This window comes from Carcharodon carcharias, chromosome 3, assembly GCF_017639515.1.
Source record: "Carcharodon carcharias isolate sCarCar2 chromosome 3, sCarCar2.pri, whole genome shotgun sequence".
Lineage (NCBI taxonomy): Eukaryota > Metazoa > Chordata > Chondrichthyes > Lamniformes > Lamnidae > Carcharodon > Carcharodon carcharias.
Genome location: NC_054469.1, coordinates 183,716,970 through 183,743,427, shown reverse-complemented (window position 1 = coordinate 183,743,427; position 26,458 = coordinate 183,716,970). Strand labels below are relative to the sequence as shown.

The 26,458-nt window shown below is 40.0% G+C and overlaps 1 protein-coding gene across 3 annotated transcripts in view; it reads right to left on the bottom strand.

The window, feature by feature from the left end:
- Window positions 1-26,458, bottom strand: part of dtnbp1a (dystrobrevin binding protein 1a) — a 213,446-nt gene that overhangs the window by 27,883 nt on the left and 159,105 nt on the right. For 2 of the 3 annotated variants that reach the window (XM_041184287.1, XM_041184289.1), the window contains exon 8: window positions 18,007-18,162. The exons of the other annotated variant lie outside the window; for it this stretch is intronic. In XM_041184287.1, the coding sequence (XP_041040221.1) occupies window positions 18,007-18,162 (156 nt within the window). The remainder of the gene's footprint in view (window positions 1-18,006; window positions 18,163-26,458) is intronic. 3 annotated transcript variants of the gene reach the window in all.

Here is a 26,458-nt window from a genome sequence, read left to right as displayed (position 1 = left end):
ATGATTAATGTACTGCCTTTTTTACATGCCCTCATTATCTCCTGATTTATTCTCTGCCCTACAGCGTAGTTAGTTAGGGGGCCTGTAGACTACTCCCACCAGTGTCTTCTTCCCCTTATTTCTTACCTCCACTCGTATGGGTTCTTCATCTTCCGATCCATGATCATTTCTTGCTATAGTATTTAGTCCATCTTGGACTAATAAAGCTACCCCCACCACCTTTTCCTTGCAGCCTGTCCTTTCAAAAAGTCATATTTAGTTCCCAGTTTTGATCTCTTTGTAACCATGTCTCTTATAAGATCATACCCATTAACCTTTATTTGTGTCATTAATTCATTTATTTTGTTCCGAATACGACATGCATTTAAGTAAAGAGCCATTAATTTTGTCTTACCATTTTTTTCACCTTTGATCCTATTTGCTGTGGATTTAATGACTGCTATCACCCAGAAGCTAATTCTTAATGACCGTACCAACTTCTTGGCTATGGAATGGAATTTCGCTGAATGTTTGTAGGGAGAAACCCATTATAGCACAATGAGATTGCAAATGGGTGAAATTCAAATCATATTGTGCATCAATGCCCAGAAAACATTTGTGTGGACAACAGAAAACAGATACTATGGTCGCCTGACAGAAACCAGGTTGTGATAAGGAACATTTAACAACACACATTTTGAAAGCAGCCTTGGTCAGTCTGGGTGGACCAGCAAAAGAGGGATCCTGCCTAAAATTCATCAGCAGGCAGAGAATTGGGGCTAGCGAATTGAACAACCGATCCAGGGGTTGGACAGCACCTTGACTGGACTGAGGCCAGAAACCTGCTGTTGCTGCATGGAGTAAGTCACTGCGAATCCATCACTGGAAACTTCCAACCTCTGTTTCTTCAGTGTACAAAGAAAGGATATCATCAGGCCTCCAGCAGTTTAAGCTTCCGTCTCAAGAGACTCAAGTATAACAGTGAATTTTTGGACTTTTAAGACCTAAGTGCATGCTAAAACTTCTGTAAACACCTTGTCTTGTGTGTGCACATGTACAGAGGACAGAGTGAGCGCTGTTGCGAATATAGTTGGATGTTGAGAAATAAACATTATCCTCTTTTTCTTAAAACTTACAAGAAAACCTGACATGAGAGTCACAGCACTCAAGAAGTTAAAACACTCCCACTCTTTAAAACACATCTATCTGCAGCCCGTCAAGAAGTGGCGAAAGTGGGGAAAACTATCCTACCATCTCTCCTCTAACCGTAATGCTATTTGGTAATCCATAGTATGTTACTCCTGACACCATGAAGCAACACTGTGCTTTTTAGCTTTGATGCCATAATCAATCTACATTACAACGTGTTCTTTATCAGTCTTACTGCTAATTAGAATGTCATCAAAGAAGCAGCACACTCCTTTCACACCATTTAATGCCTGACACCTGACTCATGATGTTCTGGACCATTGCGGTATCAAAAGACACCCCAAATGGTAACCTTTCATACTGGTACAAGATAGCGATGAGGATGGGATAGAATTTTCTTTTACATTTCATTTGAGAAAGTAAGGACTGAAGGACATTGACACATTTTTAGAACTCCTGAGGAAGTTTGAGCAATTTGAAATATTGCTCCATGAGCATATCGTGTTCAGGAACACTGAGTCAACATGGTATATAATTTGAAAAAAAAATGGCACTGAAGACATAATTGGGGAAATGGAGGAATTAAACACCAACAACTGATATAATGACAAATGAATGTTTCACGTTTGCTTAAAGTGAATAAAATAGGAGATGAGGATAAAGTAAATGCTTTCTTCACCATAATAGGGACAGATGCTTGTATGTCATTTTTAACTAGTTTGCCCATGAGATCTCTCTGAAATTAATGAGGTCCTGGACTCTTGTGGCATGACTAAGAATGAGATTGCACTGAAGTTATGTTCCATCAAAGAAAGAAGCTGCCAAGTGAGAATGCTATCTGCAGCAGTCTCGAATTAAAGGAACTCTCTCGCCACTGTGGGTATGGTATGAACTTGGAAATTGACCTTAGAGGCACATTCGTAGGAGGTCTAAAGAAAAATAAAATACAGGCCAAGCTTTTGAACAAACACAATAAGCTGATGTGGAAGTAGACCTGCTATGAGGCCAAAGCCATGGAAATGGAAGAAAGAGATAGTTTCAAATTGTAAGGAAGTTCTTTTCCTGAGCTTGCAGGGGAGATCCACCAGATTTCAGTAAAACCCAGGCCCCAGCAATCATGTTCACAGTCTTGGTCAGAAATTTAGATGCTATGAGTTGCCATGTTAATCACTAACAATGTAAATGCTCCCATTTCCAGTCAAAGTGCTGCCCATGCCTGTGGAAAAGTTGGTCATATCGAAATGGAATACAGGAGTAGTGGAAAGAGTGAAGTTCCAGGTCACAGCCATTCATCAAATCAAGGTTGTGGTAAGTCTAAAGCTAGTTCAGGAGTCTAGAAATCCTCGAATGCAGATATGATAGAAGTAGAAACTGAAGTTGGTATTATCGAGCAGGGAAATCAAGAGTTGTACTCAGTCAGAGAAGAAGAAAAACAGCACATGAAAGTTGAGAATAATAGGGCTGAAGGTAAAATTTCAGTGCCCAAGTAGAAATGAAAGTCGAAGATTCACACAAATTACTTTTATTGTTGATACAGCTGCAACCATGTTTGTTATCTTGGAGGAAGAGTGCAAGAAGACTTCAAAGTCACATTCCCTTACACAAAAATGGTGTGAAACCAACCAGGTCTTCCAATAATAGTATTTCAGTGCTAGGTCAAGTTCGTGTTAGGATGGAATATGATGATAAGCCCTATAACTTGCCAATGGTCTAGTAAGAGGGAACAAAGTCTCCCTGGTGGGAAGCAATTAGTTCAAGAGAATACAGTTAAACTGTGCCAAGTTATTTACAGTAGGGATCAGTAAGAATACATCTGAAATTGAGGAAGTGCTAAGAGAGCACAAGTGGTTTTCAGCAGGAAGGACCAAATGATAAAATTAGGCATCACAAGGCCAAAGTCTAGATAAAGAACAATGTGTAGCTGACATTTTGCAAGGATAGGCCAGTGCCTTATGCACAGTTAGAAGCTGTAAGTAAAAAGCTGAATGGGTTGTAAAGAACAGGGGCAGTTAAGAAGGTGAACATTAGTGCTTGGGTTGCACCCATTGAGGTAGTTCAATAAGCAGGTAGGTCCGCTCTTTTTTGCGGAGATTATACGTAAACAGTTAATAAGGTGATTGAGAATGATACTTAGCTACCGCCAGTGCAGGTTTGTTTTTAAACTTAGCCAATGGAAAAGTGTTCAGTAGGATAGGTTTGTCAAATGCATATTTGCAGTTATAATGAACAGGCAAGAGCAAGGAACAGCTTACCTTTCATACTACAGTCACCCGCAGCTTAAGGGTGTGAAAGCAGAGGAAATAGTTGGCTGCCAGACAGTCGGGGAGGAACAGGCAGGTAATACAGGAGTTCTGACTGCATTTCGCTCTCGAATCAGTGAGAGTGATTGTTCCTCTGTGGAGTGCAACTAATTATGGGTGTTTGAGTGAAAAGGAACATCAGTCAAGCAATAATGACAAAGGATTTGATAGTTCAGGAAACAGACAGGCAGTTCTGCAGGCAGAGACATTATTTCAGGATGACATGGTGCTTCTCTGGTGTCAGGGTCCAGAATGACACTGAACGACTGCAAAACATTTGAGAGGGGAAGTGAACAGCCATAGGTTGTTGTTCATATTATACCATTGACAGAGGGAGAAAGAAGGATCAGGCAAATTTTAGGGAGCTAGTAAAAAGACTAAAAAGCAGGACCTCAAAAGTCATTTTTTAAAATTAATTTGTGTTAAAAGGTATATGTGTAAATGGAAGGAGTATAGCAAATAAAGCCGAAGAACTGAGGGCACACATAGACACATGGCAACATGATACCGATGCTATAATGGAAACTTGGCTTGAAGAGGGGCAAAAATGGCAGCTCAACATCCCGGATATAGAGTTTTCAGATAGGATAGGGAAGGGGATAAAAAAGGTAGGGGTGTAGCATTATTAGTTAAAGAATCAATTAACAGCTGTGAGGAGAGATGATATACTAAATGAGGCCATATGGTTGAGCTCAGAAATAAAAAAGGGGCAGCCACACTGTTAGGAAAGTATTATAGACCCCAAATAGTGGAGGAGAGTTAGAACAGCAAATGTGTAGGCAGATTTCTGAGTGCAAAAACAATAGTGCAGTAATAGTTGGGGACTTCAACTACCCTAATGTCAATTGGGATAGGAACAGTGTGAAGGGAACAGTGGCCACAAAATTCTCGAACTCCATTCAAGAAAACTTTTTTTTAGCCAGCACATAAGCCCAATGAGAGGGGGTACAATTCTAGATTTAGTCTTAGGAAATGAAGCTGGGCAAGTGGATGAAGTAGCAGTGGGGGACCATTTTGGAGATAGTGACCATAATACAGTTAGATTTAGCATCATTATGGAAAGGGAAAAAGATAGAGCAGGAGTGAAAGCTCTAAATTGGGGAAAGACAAATTTTACGAAGCTCAGAGGTGAGATGGCAAGAGTGGACTGGATACAACTATTACAAGGGAAACCAGTGTCAAATCAGTGAAGACATTCAAAATCAAGATTCTATTGACACAGTGTAGACATGTCCCCACAAAAAAAGGGTGGCACTACCAAACCTAGAGCCCCTGGTTATCCAGAAGCATACAGGCCGAGATAAAGCAGCAAAATAAAGCTTATGACAGTCACAAAAGACGTAATACTGTAGAAAGCCTAGAGGAGTATATAAAGTACAGGGGTGAGGTATAAATGGAAATTTGGAAAGGAAAAAGAGGATACGATAAAATATTGGCAGGTAAAATCAAAGAAAACCCAAGATGTTTTACCAGTACATTAGGAGCAAGAAAATAACTAAAGAAAGGGTAGGACCTATCAGAGATGCACATGGTAGCTTGTGCGTTGATGCTGAAGATGTGGGCTGGGTTCTTACTTTGGAGTACTTTGGTCTCCATCTTCAAGAAAAAGAGGGATGATGCAGACATTCTAGTTAATGAGGAGGAGTGTGAAACATTAGATACAATAAACATAGTGAGAGAGGAAGTACTGGAGCAACTGACACCCTTGAAGGTAGATAAGTCACCACAGCTGGATGGGTTGTATCCCAGGCCATTAGAGGAAACCAGGGAGGAAATAGCAGATGCTCTGAGCATCATTTTCCAACCCTCATTAGATATAGGTGAGGTACCAGAGGATTGGAGATCTGCAAATGTTGTACCATTATTTAAAAAGGGCGCAAGGGATAGGCCAGAATATTATAGACTGGTCAGTCTGACTTCAGTGGTGGGAAAATTATTGGAATCAATTCTGCGACACAGGATAAACTGTCACTTAGAAAGACATGGGTTGATCAGGGATAGTCAGCATGGTTTTGTTAGGGGAAGATCGTATCTTACTAACTTAAGAGAATTTTTTGAGGAAGTAACAAGGAAGATTGATGAGGGTAGTGCAGTGGATGTTGTCTACATGGATTTTAGTAAGGCATTTGACAAGATCCAACATGGTAGGACTGGTCAGAAAAGTGAGATCCCATGGGATACAGGAGAAGGTGGCAAGATGGATTCAAAATTGGCTCAGCGACAGGAAACCAAGGGTAATGGTCAATGGGTGTTTTTGCGAATGGGAAACGGTTTCCAGCAGTGTTCCACAGGGCTCAGTGTTGGGGCCCTTGCTGTTTGGTGTATATATTAATGATTTGGACATACATGTGAGAGGTCCGATTGGGAAATTTGCAGATGACACAAAAGTTGGCCGTGTAGTTGATAGTGAAGAGGATAGCTGTTGTCTCCAGGATGTTATCAATGGTTCGGATGAGAGGGCAGAAATATGGCAAATAGAATTCAATCCAGAAAATTGAGAGGGATTTGGGGAGGGCAAACAAAGCAAGGGAATACTCAATAAATTGGTGGATATTGAGAGAAGTTGAGGAAGTGAGAGGCCTTGGAGTGCATGTCCACAGGTCCCTGAAGGTGGCAGGACAGGTGGACAAGGTGGTAAAGAAAGCATATGGAATGTTTTCCTTTATTGGATGAGGTACTGAATACAAAAGCAGGGATGTAATGCTAGAACAGTATAAAATGCTAGTTAGGCCACAGTTGGAATTTTGTGTACAGTTCTGGTCACCACATTACAGGAAGGACATAATTGACCTGGAGAGAGTACAAAGAAGATTTACAAGAATGCTGCCAGGGCTTGAAAATTGCAGCAATGAGGAAAGATTGGATAAGTTAGGATTGTTTTCCTTAGAAGACAGGAGGCTGAGGTGTACAAAATTATGAGGGGCCTAGATAGGCCAGACAATAAAGACTTGTTTCCCCTAGCTGAGGGGTCAGTTACCAGGGGGCATAGATTGAAGGTGATTGGGAGAAGGATTAGATGGGACATAAGGAAAAACTTTTTTTACACAGAGGGTGGTGGGTGTCTGGAATTCACTGCTTAAATTGGTGATTGAGGCTGAAACACTCAACTCATTTAAAAGGTACTTAGATCTGCACTACCTGTGGCTAACTAAGGAAGTTAAGGATGGTATCAAATTGAAAGAAAAGGCACACAATGCTGCAAAGATGAGTGGTGGGCCAGAGGATTGGGAAAATTTGAATATGAGAATAAACTAGCAAGATACATAAAAAGTGTCAGAGTTTTTATTAGTATACTCCATCTAAATTATAGTCCATCTGCCCACCCTGTTTATATCTTTTTTGCAGCCTCTGTTCATTCCTCAAACTTGCATTCCACCTAGCAATGTATCGTTAACAAGATTAGATACATTGCGCTCTGTCTCTTGGACTAAGTTAATATACATTCTAAATAGCTTAGTTCTTCGAGGATGTGACAAGCAGGGTGGATAAACAGCAACCAGTAGATGTAGTTCTTTTGGATTTACAAAAAGCATTTGATAAGATGCCACATAAAAGGTTACTATATGAGGTAAGAGCTCATGGTGTTGGGGGTAATAGCATGGATAGAGGACTGGTTAACTACTAGGAAACAGAGTCAGGATAAATGGCTCATTTTCAGGTTGGCATACTGCAACTAATCGGGCTTTCACATGGATCAGTGCTGGAACCTCAACTACTTACAACCTATATTAATGACTTGGATGAAAGGGCCAACTTTATTGTAGCTGAATTTACTGACGATACAAAGATAGATAGGAAAGCAATTTGTGAGGAGGCCTCCAAGAGTCTGCAAAGGGATATAGATTGATACCTGGAATGAGCAGGTTGTCTTTAGGATAGTTTGGATAGGCTGCGTTTGCTTCCATTGGAGTTTAGAAGATTGAGGGGTAACTTGATTGAAGTATATAAGATCCTGAATAGTCTTGATAAGCTGGATGTGGAAAGAATGTTTCCTCTTGTTGGTGAGTCCAGAACTAGGGGGCACTATTTTAAAATTAAGGGTCTTCCTTATAGGACAGAGATGAGATTTTTTTTCTCTCAGAGGGTTGGGCGACTTTGGAACACTCTGCCTCAGTTGGCAGAAGAAGCAGGGTCACTGAATATTTTTAAGGCAGAGATAGATAGATTCTTAAATAAAAACAAAAAAACTGCGGATGCTGGAAATCCAAAACAAAAACAGAATTACCTGGAAAAACTCAGCAGGTCTGGCAGCATCGGTGGAGAAGAAAAGAGTTGACGTTTCGAGTCCTCATGACCTTTCGACAGAACTTGATAGATAGATTCTTGTTAGGCAAGGGAATCAAAGGTTATCCGGGGGTAGATGGGAATGTAGAACTCGAAACACAAAACAGGCCAGCCATGATCTTACTGAATACTGGAGCAGACTCCAGGGGCCGAATGGCCTACTTCTGCTCCTATTTTGTATGCTCATAGATAGGTCAAATTAGTGGGAAGAAATTTGCGAGTTGGAGTATAATGTAGGAAAATGGGAGGTTGTCTACTTTGAAGGGAAGAATAGAAATGCCGAATATTATTTAAATGGAGAGTGAGTGTAGAATGCCGCAGTACAGGGGGAAATCTGGGTGCCCTTGTACATGAATCACAATACTCCCAGTGAGGTGTCACCAACACTTTATACAACTGCAGCAAGGCAACTTTACTCCTGTACTCAAATTCCTTCGCAATGACACCTGCTGCACCTGCATGATAACTTTTAGTGACTCATGAACAAGGACACCCAGGTCCCTTAGGACAACCATACTTCCCAACTCTCGCCATTTAAGAAATATTCTGCCTTTCTATTTTCTTTACCAAAGTGAATAACTTTCATACTTATTCACATTATATTCCATCTGCCATGTTCTAGCCCACTCACTTAACTTCTCCAAGTCTTCTTGAAGCCCCCTAGCATCCTCCTCAAAACTTACCTTCCCACCCAGTTTGGTGTCATCAGCAAATTTGGAAAGATTACAATTGGTCCCCACATCCAAATCATTGATATAGATTGTAAATAGCTGTGACCTAGCACTGATCCTTGCAGTACCCCACTAGTAACAGCCTGCCATCCTGAGAATGATCCGTTTATTCCTACTCTCTGCCTGTTAACTAATTCTCAATTCATAGTAGTATATTTCCCAATATTTCCTTGTGCTCTAGTTTTATTTACTAATCTCCTGTATGGGACTTTATCAAAAGCCTTCTGAAAATCCAAATAGACCACATCCACTGGTTGTGCTTTATCTATGCTAAAAGTAACATCCTCAAAAAATTCTAACAAGTTTGTCAAACATGATTTTCCTTTCATAAATCCATGTTGACTCTGCCCAATTTCACCATTCTTTTCTAAATGTCCCCTTATCACATTCTTTATAACAGATTCTATCTTTTCCCTACTACTGACGTCAAACTAACAGGTTTGTAAGTTCTCCATTCTCCCTTTTCCTCCCTTTCAAAATACTGGGGTTACATATGCCAGTTTCCATCTGCAGGAACATTTCCAGAATCTATGGAATTTTGAAAGATAACCAATAATGCATCCATTATCTCTCTAGCCACCTCCTTTAACACTCTGGGATGAAACTCATCTGGTCCAGGGGATTTACCAAACTCCAATCCAGTTAACTTTTCAAGTACTACCTCTTTACTAATACCAATTTATTTTAGTTCCCTCAGTTCAAAAGTCCCTTGGTTGCCTAGTATTTCCGGGAGATTTTCTGTATCTTCTTCTATGAAAACAGATGCAAGGTAACTGTTTAGTTTCTCCACTGTTTCTCGTTCTCCACTATAAATTCTCCTGTCCCCACCTGTAATGGGCCTACATTTGTCCCTGCTAATATCTTCCTCTGCACGCACCTAAAGAAGCTTTAGAGTCCGCCTTTGTGTTATTTGCTAGTTTGCATTCATATTCTCTTTTCCCTTTCCTAATCAGTTCCTGGTCCTTCTTTACTGGGTTCTAAATTGCTCCCAATCCTCAGGCTTACCACTTTTCCTTTGACCTAATGCAACCTTCAACTACTTTTGTTAAATCATGGTTAGTTTACTTCTCTCTTTGGGTGTTTGTGCCTTAGGGGAATGTACATTTGTTGTGGACTGTGTAGTATGTGTTTAAATGTTAGCCATTGCCTGTCTACTGTCAAATCTTTTAGTGTATTTTCCAAATCCACCATAGTTAACTTGCCCCTCATACCTTCACAATTTCCTTTCTTCAGGTTTAAGATCCTAGTTTCAGAATCACCTATACTGCATTCAAACTTAATGCAAAATTTTACCATATTACAGTCATTATTCCCCAAAAGGCTCCTTTACAGCAAGATTATTAACTAACCCTTTTTCATTACACAACACTAAATCCAAAATAGCCCAATCCCTAGTTGGCTCCTCAACGTGCCCAGCTCATACACGCTCCAGGAATTCCTCCTCCAGAGCATTAGTGATTTGGTTAACCCAGTCTGTGGGCAAATTGAAGTCACCCATTTTTACTGTATTACCCACTTTACATGCATCACTAATTTCCTGATTTATATCGTACCCAACATTAGCACTATGGTTTTGTGACCTATAAACAACTCTCACCAATTTTGCTATCCCTTGCTGTTTCTTAGCTCCACCCAAGCTGATTCTACATCTTGATCCTTCGATCCAACTAAAATTACTAATATGCTGATCTCGTTCTACATAAGAAGTAGGAGTAGCCAATTCAGCCCCTCGAGCCTGCCCCGCCATTCAATACGATTATAGTTGATCTCATTTCGGCCTCAACTCCAAGTTCCCACCCTCTCCCCATACCTTTCAACCTGTTACTAATTAAAAATCTGTCTATCCCCTCCTTAAATTTATTCAGCGTCCCGGCATCCACTGCACTCTGAGGTAGCGAATTCCACAGATTCACGGCCCTTTGAGAAAAGTAATTCCTCCTCATCCCTGATTTAAATCTACCACCCCTTAGCCTAAAACTATGGCCTCTTGTTCTAGAATGCCCCACAAAGGGAAACATCCGCCCCATGTCTACTTTGCCTATCCCCTTTAGCATCTATTATACCTCAATTAGATCTCCTCTCATCCTTCTAAACTCTAGTGAGTATAGGCCTAAATGCTTAATCTCTCCTCATAAGACAAGACCCGCATCTCTGGAATCAATCTAGTGAACCTCCTCGGAACCGCCTCCAATGCAACTACATCCTTCCTCAAATAAAGGGACCAAAACTGTACACTGTACTCCAGGTACAGTCTCACCAATGCCTTGTACAGTTACAACAACAGTTCTCTATTCTTATACTGTATTCCTTTAGCAATAAATACCAAAATTTCATTTGCCTTCCTTATTACCTGCTGTACCTGCATACTAGCTTTCAGCGATTCATGCACAAGTGTACCCAGGTCCCTCTGCAATGAAGCATTCTGAAGTTTCTCTCCATTTAAATAATAAGTCGCCTCTTTATTCGTCCGGCCAAAATGGATAACCCCACACTTATCCATGTTAAACTCCATCTGTAAAACTTTGGGCCATTTCTTATTTCTTCATTGCAACTTACTTTCCCACCTATTTTGATGTCATCTGCCAATTTAGCTATAGTACCTTCTATCCTTGAATCCAAGTCATTAATATAGATTGTAAATATTTGGGGCCCAAGGAACGAACCCTATGGCACCCCAATAGTTACAGCTTGCCATCCAGAAAAAGACCCATTTATCCTGAGTCTCTGCTTATTAAGAGTGTTGCCCCACCTCTTTTCCCCTTTTGCTTATCCCTCCTAAATGCAGAATATCCTTGGACATTCAGTTCCTAACCTTGGTCACCCTGTAGCCACGTCTCCATAATAGCAATTAAATCATACCCATTTACTTCAATTTATGCATTAAAATTATCAGCCTTTTTGCGCTGGGATGGTGGGATTGTCTTATGAGGAGAGATTGAGGAGACTGGGTCTGTATTCCCTAAAGTTTCAAAAAACTTACAAAATGCTTATATGGCATGACAGGGTGAAAGTAGATTTTTCCCCTGGCTGGTGAGTCTAAAACCTCAGGATAAGGATAAACACAGGAGGGGGCATACTATGCAGTTCCCTGGTTCATTAAAAGTGCCAGGGCAAGCACACAGGGTGAGAAAGCAGAGTGAGAAGAGACAGAAAGAGGGACAGAGAATGTGAAAAAGAGAGAGATTGTTTTATGAAGAGAGATTAGGGAGACTGGGTCTGTATTCCCTAGAGTTTCGAAGAACGATGGGTGACTTCATTGAAATTTACAAAATTCTTACAGGGCATGACAGGGTAGATGTAGATAAGATTTTGCCCTGGTGATAAGTCTAAAGCCAGGGGACATAATCTCAGGATAAGGGGTAGGTCAGTTAAGACTGAGATGAGGAGGAACTTCTTCACTCAGAGGGTGGTGAATCTTTGGAATTCTCTACCCCAGAGGGCTGTAGAAGCTCAATCATTGAGCATGTTCAAAACAGAAATCAATAGATTTCTGAAGAATAATGACATCAAGGGATATGGAGATAGCACAGGAAAGTGTTGTTGATGTAGATGATCAACCGTGATCTAATTGAATGGCGGAGCAGGCTCAACTAGCTAAATGGCCTACTCCTGTTCCTATGTTCCTAATCACAAAATTATTGGATTGAGATACTGGATGGGCTAAAAATTGATAAGGAAGAGTTATTAGATAGTCTGTTTGTTCTTAAAGTTGAAAAGTCACCAGGAACAGATAGGATGCATCTGGGGATGCTGAGGTAAGGAAGGCTGGAAATTGCGGAGGCATTGGCCATAATCCTCCAAATCCTGCTTAGATACAGGGTGGTGCCAGGCAACTGGAGAATTGCAAATGTTACACCCTTGTTCAAAAAAGGTGCAAGGGTAAAAACAGCAACTACAGACTTGGTGGTGGGAATTTTTTTTAGAGGACATAATCTGGGACAAAATTAACAGTCACTTGGGCAAGTGTGGGTTAATTAAGGAAAGCCAGCATGGATTTGTTCAAGGCAAATTGTGTTTAACCAACTTGACTGAATTTTTGATGAGGTAACACAGAGGGTTTATGAGGGTAATGCAGTTGATGTGGTCTGCTTAGACTTCCAAAAGGCATTGATAAGGTGACACATAAGAGACTTATCAGCAAGTTGAAGCCCACGGAATAAAAGGGACAGTGGGAGCATGGATACTAGATTGGTTGAGTGACAGAAAACATGAGTAGTGGTGAACAGTTGTTTTTTTGGACTGGAGGAAGATATAGAGTAGGGCTCTCCTGGAGTCAGTACTAGGGCCACTGCTTTATTTATCTTAATGACCTAGATTTGGGTGTACAGGGCATTTGGAAGTATTGTGATTTGTGAGGAAAATGATGATAGACTTCAAGAGGAGCTAGACGGGCTGGTGGAACGGGCGAGCACACAGCAGATGAAATTTAACACATAGTGGTGTGAAGCCATGCAGTTTGGTAAGAAGATGGAGAAGAGGCAATATAAACTAAAGGGTACAATTCTAAAAGGAGTGCAGGAAGAGAGGGTCAGGAGTATTTGTGCACAAATTGTTAAAGGTTGAATAGAGTATAAAAGCAAGCAAGTTATGATGAAGCTTCATAAAACATTGGTTTAGCCTCAACTGTGTCTAATTCTGGGCACAGCACTTTAGGAAAACTTTAGAGAAGATGCAGAAAAATTTATAGAATGGTTCCAGAATGAGGGACTCGATTTACATGGATAGATTGGAGAAGCTTGGGTTGTTCTTCTAGAGGAGAAGATTGAGAGGAGTTTTGATAGAAATGTTCAAAATCATGAGGTGTCTACATAGCAAGTAGATAGAAAAACATAATTCCCCTTGGCTGAAGGGTCGATACGCAGAGCACACAGATGTAAAATGATTGGTAAAAGAACCCAAAGGTGACAGGAGAAAAAACTGTTACACAGTGAGTGGTTAGGATCTGGAATGTACTGTCTAAGACTGGGCTGTAGGGAAGTGAGATGAGCTAAATTGCTCTTGCAGAAAGCTGGCACAAACTTGACAGGTTGAATGGCCTTCTGTGCTTAGCCATTCTATGATTCTATATGGATTATACGCCAGGTTTACTTAGAGGAAAATTGGCCCAGCCTGTTTGGTACATGCAACAGCCATTGAATAAAGGGTATACCTACAATAGGTATTTGGGAAATACAAATGTTGAAACAACATAATTTGCGACCCTATTTATCAGATTGCTTTCCTCATTGAGGTCAAAATGCTGTTAGTAATAGGAAATAAATGAGTTGTTGCAACAGCTATTAAATAGGTGCACTCCTTATACAGGGATGCATCTCAGCTCATTTGAAGTGTTTCCAACAGATTTAATTTCTCCCCAGAGAAGAAGGCTGGTCATTCAAGCATTTTGTAGGTTTTGTTGGTAGATCCAACTTGAGCTTCCACTCTTTTGTGTCTCTCATATATCATATTCCTTTAGTTATGCACTCAATTAACATCTTTTATAATTTTTAAAACCAAGAAAGCAGAGCAAAATGATGGTTAACATACTGTGGGAGAGCAGTTGTGAGGGGGGTGTGTGTGGTAACTGGAGCGCAGGGGGAAGCGCGAGGAGGGGGAGAGGGAAGCGCGAGGAGGGGGAGAGGGAAGCGCGAGGAGGGGGAGAGGGAAGCGCGAGGAGGGGGAGAGGGAAGCGTGAGGAGGGGAGAGGGAAGCGCGAGGAGGGGAGAGGGAAGCGCGAGGAAGGGGAGAGGGAAGCGCGAGGAAGGGGAGAGGGAAGCACGAGGAGGGGGCAGGGAAACGCGAGGAGGGGGCAGGGAAGCGCGAGGAGGGGGCAGGGAAACGCGAGGAGGGGGCAGGGAAACGCGAGGAGGGGGCAGGGAAACGCGAGGAGGGGGCAGGGAAACGCGAGGAGGGGGCAGGGAAACGCGAGGAGGGGGCAGGGAAACGCGAGGAGGAAGAAGCCTAGCAAAATTTAAGTCCTTGGAAATTGGGAAAACTCTCCACTGATTTAAGTCATATGAAGTATAAAGGAAGGCAGTTGATCTTGTTGCAAAGGCAAACATGTGGGTTGAGTTGAGGCTGGAGGGGGATCAACTGCTGGCGTGGGGTGAGGGGTAAGGGGAGGTGTTGAAGATGGATTTGAAGAGAGGCTAGCACAAATGGATGAGAAAGAAGCTGGTTGATTATCTACAGTGACTAGTAAGGATGGGAGGGAGGTAGCAGAGAGTGTTACCTAAAGATAAGCAAACTGGTTTTTGGTCAGGCCAGGAACGTGCTATCCACACCTTGTTAACTACCTGCCAATGAGATGTTTTGAAACAAACAGACTTATGCTCCACACATGCAACTACTGTTGGTAAGAAGGCAATCTTACCTCTGCCATAAATGTTGCATCTGCAGGATCATTGCAATGGGTGCACTATTAATAACAGACAGATTATATTTTATACCACATTTATAACTGGGCTCAATTAAAATATATGTCCTCATGTGAAAGCTTAGCAATAGGCAAAACAAAGGCAGGAAGCAGTACCAGGAAAGTCCATTTTCTTAAGGTGCTGACTGACAACTCAACAATTATTTGGAAAAATCAAATTAACAGCAATTTTTGCAAGCAGTAAGCATTTATGTAATTAAGTTAAAATAGACTGGTTACAAGACAGCAACAAAATAATCACACCACATGACCAATCATGTACAGTATTCTAGGAGAGTTAATTAAGTACAATGACTGTTATAATTAGGATCATTATGTTAAAATCTGTTTTCTGTAGAAAAGGCCTTCACATTATTAAAACTTTTTCTTTGTGATTGTGTACATCTATCTGAGCAATGAAAGCACTGAGAATCAGTTGCTGCCAGTTCAGATCTAACATGGTTTGATGCAGACTTTGTGCATTTTCCAGCATGTGTCTTTAAGTTTTCTTAGGTTCTCTCAACTTTGCCACTTTGACATACATAAGAGGTGATCTGCAACATGAAATTTTTAAATTATGACAGCAGATTGCATAAACTTGGCTTGTATTTCCTTGAGTTTAGAAAGCTGAGGATTATTTAGTCTTTAAATTATGAAGGGATTAAAGCATTTTTTTCTGTACAAATTCCCACCCCAAAGGGCTGTGGATGCTGGATGAATTGCAATATTCAAGATGGAGAATGACATTTTTTAAATAATGGATATCAAGGGATACAGATCAATGGCAATTAAATGGAATTGGAGGCACAGATCAGCCATGATTTAACTAAATGGCAGAAGATGCTTGAGAGGATGAATGGACCACTCTTGTTTATATTTCAAATGGTGTGAAGACAATTACTCTGAACGTGTTAAACTGATCCTAAAATCGCTGAAGAGTTATTGTTGAATTACAAGGTTAGCAGGTGGAAGATACTCAGAGCACATACTTCCACCATGCTGTGTTAATTTAACATTACTACAATTTTGTAGCTTTTCCTTGAGGCCTTTCCCTACTTGGTTGATGCTCTGTAACTACTTCTTTTAGTTTCTTTCATTTCACTTGGGGTCACCACAATACTGGTTATCACCCTTCTCCATGTCCTCCTGTCAGTCACCCATTCTTCCTCCAACCCCACCACATTTAAGTCCCTCCCAAGAGCATCTTTCCATCTGGTCTTAAGCCTTCCTTTGCTTTTTCCTGGCGTTCCCATCTCCATCACTTGCCTCACCACATTTCCTCTATCTCTCTGTCACAGATTACCATACCATTTCAATCCCTTCTTGGCTATTTTCTTCAATGTTCCCACAATCCTCACTGACTCTCTGATGTGCTGGTTCATGATTTTGTCCTTTCTCGTTAGCCCACACATCCATTGTTTTGTAACTACAAGGCTGAAATCATTTTATTAAGATCTTCCATCTCACTGAGGAGGCTTCAGGCCAATCCACGTCTAACAACCCGCTTTGAAAACACTGCTCACATGTTGACAGCTGTGACAAATTGCATCACATAAGCTGAGGCAAATCTCATCACAGAAGCCTAGACAATCCACAACATTCTAAAACAAACAATGCACATCATTCTAAAAGGAAAAGTCAATTTGTCCTCTCCCCAATGTTAACGGGTGGATCCTTTTCAAAATTCCAGAAGCTGAACTGGATCTGCATCTTCACCAGAAAATAATCAACTCTTCTTTGGGATACAACCTAACTGTGTGCCAAGTTTCACTGAAATCTGTCCATTAGTTTTTGAAATATATTGTTTACAGACAAGCAGACTAATGGGACAAAAACATTACCTTCACTCACTTTCAGGTGCAGAGCTAATTAAAAAAACTCAACATTCTTTAAAAAAAGTCAATTCACCCCCATCTCCCAATGCCAACAGAGCTTTTAAAAAATTCCAGCTCCACATCTTTGCCAAAAACTAATCTGTTCTTCCTTGGGCCATACCCTATGTACAAAGTTATGTTGAAATCCGTCCATTAGATTTTGAAATGTATTGTTTAAAAACAGACCAACAAATGGGATGAAAACATTACCTTCATCCACCTTCTGTGGCGGAGGTAATAATAAAGACAAAATACGGAATGCAGCTGCTACCTGGCCTGCAAGTTTCAACATTTTTATATGTTGTTTCCCTGTCCTGTATCCTCTTGCATTTATCTTTTAGACATACTGTCCAAGGCATTCAAAATAGAACTAAATTGACAGAATCATTCTCCCAACTAACACAGACATGAGCAATCTCTCATGTCAATTTACAGTCTCTCCACTTCACCCAGTCTCAAGCACACACATGCCAGGCGGGAGTTTTCCCACATGAGCTTATTAAGCTAAAATGAACTTCCAACACTATCTGCAGATCTGAATACATAGGGTAGAATTTTCAGGTCAGTGGGTGGCCGCGATTGGCGGATCCAGGAGCGGCCAGCTGCTCGCGATCGGCTCCCAGCCACGATTTCACACTGGCTGGCCAATTAACAGCCAGCCAGCTTGAAAGGTGCACTGAAAGGCTCAGTGCTGCCGGGGATGGGGCAGGAAGAGGGCGAGCACTGAAGTCAGCGCGGGGGCAGGTGAGCGCGGAAGGAAAGTTCCCTGAAGGCAGAGAGCTGCCGAATTTAAAATCAATAAAGACAGAATTGAAAATCTGGAAAAAATGTCCATGCATCTGTATGAGTCACCTGTGCGTGGACATTATAAAAATTCTGTGCATAGATTTTTAAAAAAAATTTAATTACAGAAACCTCATCCCACCCTTGGATGAGATTTCCTGAAAAACGCAAAGGTTGCCTGGCTGATTTGTCCGCCTGCCAACCATAAGTTTGGACAGGCAGTGAAAAATCCCTGTTAATCAATGCTTTACTGTCCTTAATAAGCCTCTTAATTGTTGGCGGGCGCGCTGCCAGCCCTCGCGCGTGCCCAGACTGAAATATCACATGAGCGCGCAATGACACCGGGACGCTCGCCCAGTGTCATCATGTGCTATTTTGCGCTTGAGCAGAAATATTAAGAAACAAAGAAACTTCAAAAATTATATCACAAAATGCATTCTACAAAATAGCAAAAAGTCTTAATTTACAGGAAGATTTCATAGATACAATAATGAAATAATGTAAAAACCTGCCTCGTCTCTGTGCTATTTGCAAGTATCCTGTAGAGAGGTACTGCTCCAGATCCTGCTGAAAGGCTTCTTCAAAAAATTTCTGCCGCTCTTTCAGTTTCAACTGTTGTGTATTCTCCATATCTCGCACCTTCTGGGCATGTTCGCCATCTAACTCAGCTGCAACAGGAAGAAAGATCTTTGATATGAATTGTGAAACAGAATAGAGACTACAAGTTACAGGGCTCTATTCCTAACAGCTTTCAAGCTGTAAGTGCAAAAAAGGAACTACATAAAACAAGAGTGTAAACCTTTTATTATTCAGTTGTTTGAAGAAACTAGCAACAATCAAAAAACCAAACTGCTTAGATTTTTATTGGACTCCATCTTGGCTCTGGGTGCTGCAGCTGATGGGTCAAGTAATACTGCCAAATCTTTTAATGTTAACTTTGCATTATGTGCAACATCAGAGGAGCACTATGGACCTCTGCAGCTACTCTTTACTGTCAAAAGGGAGCCAGTGATCCACTTTGTTTGAACTTCCAGCATTCCAACACTATCTTCAAGAGGTGGTTTTGCACCATACAACTTCAGCAAGCTTAGGAGTTTGATTGTGGTTCGATACCCAAATTATACAACTGCCTTTTTGTTAATGCACATCTGAAACCAGTGGCAGATTTAGTTAGTGGGGCCCTGTGCTCAGCTTCATTTTTGCCCACTCACCCAGGGCCTGAAAGCTGAAGCCAAGAAAATACAAAAATTGATCAGTGCTTAAGTATACAATTGGGAATTGTGTTTTTCTTACCAATCACAGATAAGTCATTTGTAAAATCAAAAAGGCCCAAGTGACAAAGTCATGGAAAATCAAGCACAGACAGGAGCGCTTAACTTTATCACAGATTTCAGATGTAAGCACACATCGATAAAATGACAGAACCGATACATATCTCCCCTGGCATTTTGAACGTAAAACTTTTGGAAAGAACCTGCCTCCTGAGCTGGGGAAAACAAGAATAATATTCTATCTAAATTCTTGGCTATTCTGAGTAATGCTGCAGATTACCAAAAATATGTTGATTTCACAACATAGTAACTGTAGGGTTTTCTTTTGCCCAATTACTGTTCTGAATTTATTTTGGTGTGGGATACAGGGTGCACTTGAGACAAGGCTGCCAGAAAGATACTTGTTCATTCTCGGATCAATGATTTAAAGATACACCTCAGAAGGATTTTATTAAATCCACCCCATAGTCAATTGTTCGATATAGAAATTTGGAAATGTAAGGAAGGAAAAGACTTAAGGTATAATAAAGTGTCAATTAGTCTTCCATGGATATGAATCCCAGTGAAACAGAGTGACAAAATTACCATCTAGAAATTTGAAGCAGTGAATGTGTGGTTTTATATGTCAATATTCTCCAGCAGTCCTAATTTAATCTAATTATTTTCTCTCTGTGCCACGTATTATTTGAGGGGATGAAAAAAATCTAGTAGCTGCAATCTTATAATCCCATGAATTATACTTCAAATTGCTGGGGTGTGTTATATTTGGGCATCTCCAAAACAATCTCCTTCCGTGCTATTACATCCAAGGCACCACCCCACCCAATGCCCCAACAAAACAAACAGATGTGGAATAAAGAAAAACAGGTTTGTTTTGTCCATTATTAGCTACTGTGTTTAAAGATGCAATACTGTGCATGATATTTTTCTAAATCATAAATGTAATATAGACATTCACAATAGCAAATCTGATTTACAGTTCCAATTCAGGTCCCTCTTATGTGCAATTCCTATCCTCCCCTCAGCAAAATGTGTGGTGACTCTGAACAAAGAGATGCCTCCCACTTTCAACCAATTCTCTTGTTAGTAGTGTGCTTGAACTTGAAGATTTTGGCCAAGCTAAATCCAGTGAAATATCCTTTAATAGAAATTCACAGGGTTTGGGCAATGCAGACTTATTTCAAGCCAAAGAGCAAAGTTAGTGTGGGCATAATAAATTCAACAAAAACACAGCTCTGTACCTACCGCCAGAGGGATTGGAGAAAAAGGAAACTCCATGCTTTGAGAGAGATAGGTTACCACCATCTTTATATTATCATGTTATCGCCACTGTGCCTGTGATATTGATGTTATTGCAGTGGCAAGTGCCCTCATAATTACAGCACAATTTATCAAAAACTTTGAATTTATCCTATTCTAGAGCAGGGCAATGTAACGATTTACAGACAATACAGTATCTTATGTTTTAGCTTTGGTTGATTTGTCTGTAGATTCAGTGGCAGCTTTCCATCCCATGCGGACATTTCTTTGGGAGGTATTCACAAACATGATCATATTTATACGCGAGTCATATAAACACATGCTACAATACGAATACTGTTCCTACCAGTCAATCTACTAAACACGTTTTCCCTTGTTGATGGGCACATATAAAGTAGATGCCAGATTTGCAGCAACAGAAAATAGTAATAGCAAAAGTTCCAAGGGAAGGAAGCTGTCTCAAACTTTCCAATAAATGGTGTCTAGCCTTTACTGCAGGTGCTTCATTTGCTACCTATCATTACTTTTGGTACATTTTATTATAGGCAAGTTCTACCACTCATTATAATCATTAAAGACTGTTAAGTAAACTCTAAACTACATTTCTGATTTTTAGCAAAATAAGAAAATATTGTTACTGATGATTAGAAAGTTGAATTTGGCCTTTTGCATCGAGTTTAATTGAAACACTTCAATTTTTTCGTGAGCTGTAGGCAGAAACCAACTCAACTGGCTGAGGCAGTGGTCAAATAAAAGTAGCTACAAATTAAATAACAAATTAGAAAAAAACACGGGTTAATTTGTTTTAAGTTGACTTTTATCGAAACATGCTCATAAATATATCAATAAGTCATTGAGATAATACAAAAAAAGGACTAGTGTAACAAAATAGTTGCAGCAAATGTTGAAGAATGAGAGATTTCTTTTGAAAACAAATTTCTATGCCACAAGTCATGTGCACCTGAACAGACATGGACAACATAGACACACCTCAGCTAACTACATTTTTGCAGTCTTATTGCCTCTTTTGCTATAGGAATTCGAAACACTGGCAAAATCTGCTCTTGCTGCATTTGCAGTAAGCCGAGCAGACAGTTTAACAACTCAACTGAAAGACAGCATTTGCAACATTCAGCACTCATTCATCCTTTTGGGGCCCTGTGTCACAATATGGTGTGCTTCATTGCAAATACGCCCTTGTCTGAAACAGTTTTGCATCAAAATGAGAACAATAGTAGAACATCTTTGTCTGATTGTGTTTTTACAGAATCAGTGTTTCTTAATTAAAAGACAGATTGCAACAGTACAGGCTCCTGGGACCTTAGCATCATTTTATGCAATTTACAATTCACATGCAGAAGGAAGGATCAGTTGTCTGGAGAGTTCAATGAAACCGTTCTTAAATCAAATGAATTTAAAGTAACAATCTCTAGAGTTTGTAAAGAATGTTATCTTTCTACTTTTGTTCTGTGCATATAGTTATAAATGAGGAATAAGGAATTATAAATAAGGAATGGGACTGTAATATCAGCATTTATAATTAATAAGTTTTGGTAAATAAATGTAAACTGGGATTGAACAGCTGTGCCAAGATTATGACTTTTTTCTCCAAAGACATTAGGTGAATAGTTTTTTTTGTTTCATGACGACCATGGTTTTAAATTCCGCAATCTTCTGCAATTGGTTCTGTCCTCAGGCATAACTCTCAGTAGAAAATAATTGGTTTTGTAATTTTGTCTGCTTCAGTAATTCTTTCCATTTCCGTGTTTTTGTACATTTTACATTCTTTTAGTGTAACATTTATCACCCTGTCTCACACACTTCATCTTGTGGTTACGTCTTTATCTCTGCTTCCTTGTTTGACTCATTCGTTAATATCCCCATCTGCCACCTCCTTCCCAACCTACCTCTTTACATTCTCAATTTTTCTCTGCCCATTTTGTTATCTTTCCACTTCTTTCAGCTTACAATTAATTTATTAGATTGTACTGAAGGTCAGGGATGCACACAGGCCTGATAAATAAACAACTAGTTGCTACTGTTCGACCTGCCCCTCCCATGGCCAGCTCATTCTTTCCCCCTGCTTTTCTCCCAAACAGTGTTTTTTCAACTAGGCCTTGCCTCCCATTACAATGTTACATTTAGTGTTGATTCAGAGGAGACTGAAGCTATTGTTTTTAGTTCCTGCCACAAATCCACTGACTCCATCCTTGCCCTGGTTACTGTCTGAGGCTGAATCATGTGTTTGATACTGATATGCGTATCCAGCCACATATGCTCTCCATCACCAAGACGGCCTACATCAATGTGTAACATTGCCCAACTCCACTTCTACCTCGACTCAGTTACTGCCCAAACCCTCATCCACACCTTTGTTACCTCCAAATGTGACTATTACACCCTCCATAAATTTGAGGTCAACTAAAATACTGCTGCCTGTATCCTAACTTGCACTAAGTCATGTTCATCCAACATCCTTGTGTGAGATTGGCTCACAGCTTGGAAAAAACTTAATTTTAAAATACACATCCTTATTTTCCAATCACTCAACGGTCTTACCCCTCCCTACTTCTGCCACCCCTTCCCCAGCCCTATTTGACTTTTGAGATATGAGCTCCTCCAATTCTGACCTTGTATACATCCCCAATTTTAATCACTCCACCCTTGGTGGTTGTGCCATCAGTGGCTTAGGTCAAACCTCTGGAATTCCCTCACTAAACCTCTCTGAATTTCGATATTTCTCTCTCTCCCCTTCTCTTCTAAGACACTTCTTAAAAGCTATCTGTTTAACCAAGTTATGGTCAACTGTCCTAATACCTTATGTGGCTCAGTATCCAATTTTGTTATAAAGTAACTTGGGGTGTTTTTCTACATTAAAGGTGTTGTTTAAATGCAGGCTATTGTTATTGTTGACATTTGATTCATTAATATACTGTTCATTGTTAGTCATTGAGAAAAACACATCCATTTACTATAATGGCAACAAAGCCCTCAAGTCTGTCATTCAATTAGATCATAGTTGATGTTACCTCAACCGTAGCTCCATATCATATTGTCATGTCAATAAGATACAAAAATAAATCAAACTGTGTATATGCCGTCTCCAACCAGAAACTCATCTGGACTGAATTCTGCCACAATGGAAATACCCTCTGGACTTTGACTTCTCGGACTCTGGAAATCCTGAGAATTAATATTCATTTTTGTGGTTCTTTTAATGTTATCCATAATTGTAAAAACTCTCTCTATTCTCTACCCCCTTACTGTATATGTGCATGCATATGCGTATGTGTGTGTGTGATGGCAAACAATCCCTCCCACCACCAACCATACCCCCCCCCACCCCTCGGGTTTGAATCTGAAACAAACTAAACTTCTGAGGTAATCTGAAGGAGGAGAGTTTGCTGCATATTACCTGTAAAATTGGCAAAACTGAGGGTTTGGGGAAACATGCCACAGCCTTCTTCAAAAATAATTCAAAAACACCTCTGCTTACAGACAGGCAGGGAGAAGATAAGGAAGTTCAATTCCTTTTTCTCCTGTCTGTAACAATATGAACATTAAAAATAGGAAGAGTAGGCTTTAACGCCTCTCAAGCTGGCTCTACCATTCAATAAAATCATGGCTGATCTTCTACTTCAACTCCACTTTCCTGCCCAATTCCTATAATCCCTTGATTCCCTTAGTGCCCCTTAGTACTGATCTCATCCTTAATTATGCTCTTTGTCCGAGCATCCACAGCCCTCTGGGGTAGAGAATTCCAAAGATTCATCAACCTCAGTGAAGAAATTTCTCCTTATTGTTACAATTATGAGGTTTATAAGATTATAATATTTTGGGAATGCATCCTTAATTTAGGTTAAAATGAAGGTCATTATGGTGATTATTGCTTTAAGGCCTGCCTTACTGAGTAAGGGTCACATGGTCAGAACAGTCAATCAACACCGAGCGCGGGGAAGCTTATAAGGGGTGGAATTTTCCTAGTCTGGGGAATGTATTGTAGCCTTGCTAGAGGCCTGCAGCTAATCTAGCAACTCTGTAAATAAAGTTTGTTGTTCAACTAAAGCAGCCTCTCAGTACTACATCTCTATAGTCATGTGACCTGTTCTGAAGGCTGCCTAACAGCAAGCCTGAGTGGTTAGACTGTTAGAGATTTAGGGGAACTGTATTGTTTTACTGGGAAGGAGGTACAAAGTGTTTACACTTTGGAGGCAATAGCAGTAGCCTGTGTGCAATCAGTGGATACATTGAGTCTCCAAAGTCCCAGAAAAGTGTTGAAATATTGGTTTCTAAACAGTTGTGCTTTAAACTGTCCATTAACTTCCAAGATAACAGAGAGTTGGAGTCTTGGGATAACTAATTCTACCTGGAAACAAGGCTTGCGTGATTCACGTCGTTATGGGGATAGGCTTTGATAGGGGAAAGTGTTTCTCAGCTATCTCTGATAACTCTCAGAAACAGTTAGTCTGCAGGGTCCGGAGAAGGAGAGAAGCTATAGGTAACAAGGTGGCATGGCTCAATGTGCAGGAAAGCTGGTAGGAACTTGTGCTTGGATTGGAAAGGAGAGTCAAAACAAGGTTGAAAGATTTTCCTATAGCGTTAGCTAGATGAAGAAGTCTCCAGGAAAACTCTAACCATGACAGTTCTAGAGTTAAAGGTTTCTAGGCTGGGAAAGGAAAATATCAGATGTAAAGCGATGAATCTGGGAGAACTGAATGTCTACTTAAAGGACAGTATAACGTTTACCTGAGAGTGGGTTTTTCAGTTGTTAAAAGTTCTGTTCTGTATTTAAAATTTAAGTTGCCTACAAAAATAGAGTTTAGTCAATCATGCTTTAGTCTGTTTGTTACAGTAAATGTGAAATCTTGTCATGTCAACCATTTAACTATTAACTTCAAGTTTGAATTTCTTTTTAAAAGTGATGGGGCTTCTATGATGGTTGTAACATTATTTCAGACCTAAATGGCATTCACTTGACTACGACCGCTAGTTCTAGATTGTCCAGCCAAGGGAAACAATTTCTCAGCATCTACCCTGTCAAGTCTTCTAAGAATTTTATACGTTACAAAGAGGTCACCTCTCATTCTTTTAAATTCTAGAAAGTTTAGGTCCATTGTACTCTCTTGTTATAGAATAAGCCTCTTATCTCCTGATACCTTTACCTAGCGAAAAAGAATTAATTTTTAATAAGGAAGGCCACTTACTTTAAATTGATGTCACCTGAATGCATCAACAACCCATAATGTCAATTATGTCTATCTGCAATCTTTTATTAAACAGTGCAGGTTGTTCTTTGAGTTTGTAAACAGTGAACATCTTGAAAATTGAGTAATCATTACCTTTATCTCACCTTATTTTCCCTAAAGGATTTCACATACTTTATTAATTGACAGATATAGTTTGAACCTAGCTACAACAGACCTGGAAGCAAGGCCTGGCTTCGTAGGTTGAAACATCCACATGAATCTGAATAAGAATGTAACCAATAGTTATTGGAAGGCTACAACCCCCTATACAAGGTCTTAATATTTTTTTCAGAATAACCTGAACATATACAGGAAATCCTACATGTAATCCAGAGACAATAAAATGGTCTATTTACAAGGGCACACGGTCTTGCCTTCATTCTTCAGAAACAATGGCTGTATAAGGTCCTAGCTTTTGTTTTCAACACGAAGTAGTTGGAGAAGTCTCAATTGTAACTGTCATTTCCTCCTACTTAAACGTGAAACACAAACAAAAAGCCCTCAACCTAGATGCCTAGCACCGGTACTAGAGAGGAATCACTGTAGATAGAGCGAGGCTTGATAATTTTAAGTATACACACCGTTAATGATGGCTCTTTCCTCCACCATGCCCTTACCCTCTAGCACTTTGTCTCTAAATTCTTCAGTCTTGCCTCTTTCTTTCTCACTTTCAAAAGTTTTTTCAAAAATGTTATTTTCAACTTTTCTTTGATCCAATAGTACAAAACAGAAGCAATGCATTGCATAGAAACATCAGCAAAGACAAAGCTGAACAGTCACCACTGACTCAGAGATCTAGTAGATTTATGATGGGAGATTGGACTGTGCCTTGAGTTGTGCTAGAATCCAAGGCACTGGTGACAATTTTTATATATTTCATGTAGCCAAAACAAGTCGACTTCTATTTATCTCAAACCTAATTTTAAAAAGTCAAAACACCATCTATGAAGCTCTAAGATCCTATAACCATATTAATGAATTACTAATTAATATAAACTAATTTTCATTACTTTACTGCACGATGATCTACTTGGCAGAAAATGATAAGAGCACATACAATGAAAGAAACACAAATTAAAAGTTATTCTGGATTTAGAGTCATATTACTGTCACAAGTACATTACGTGTATAATTAAAGAAAATTGTAAATTAAGAATCAATTGATTAGTAGTTTTTGAAAAATTCAT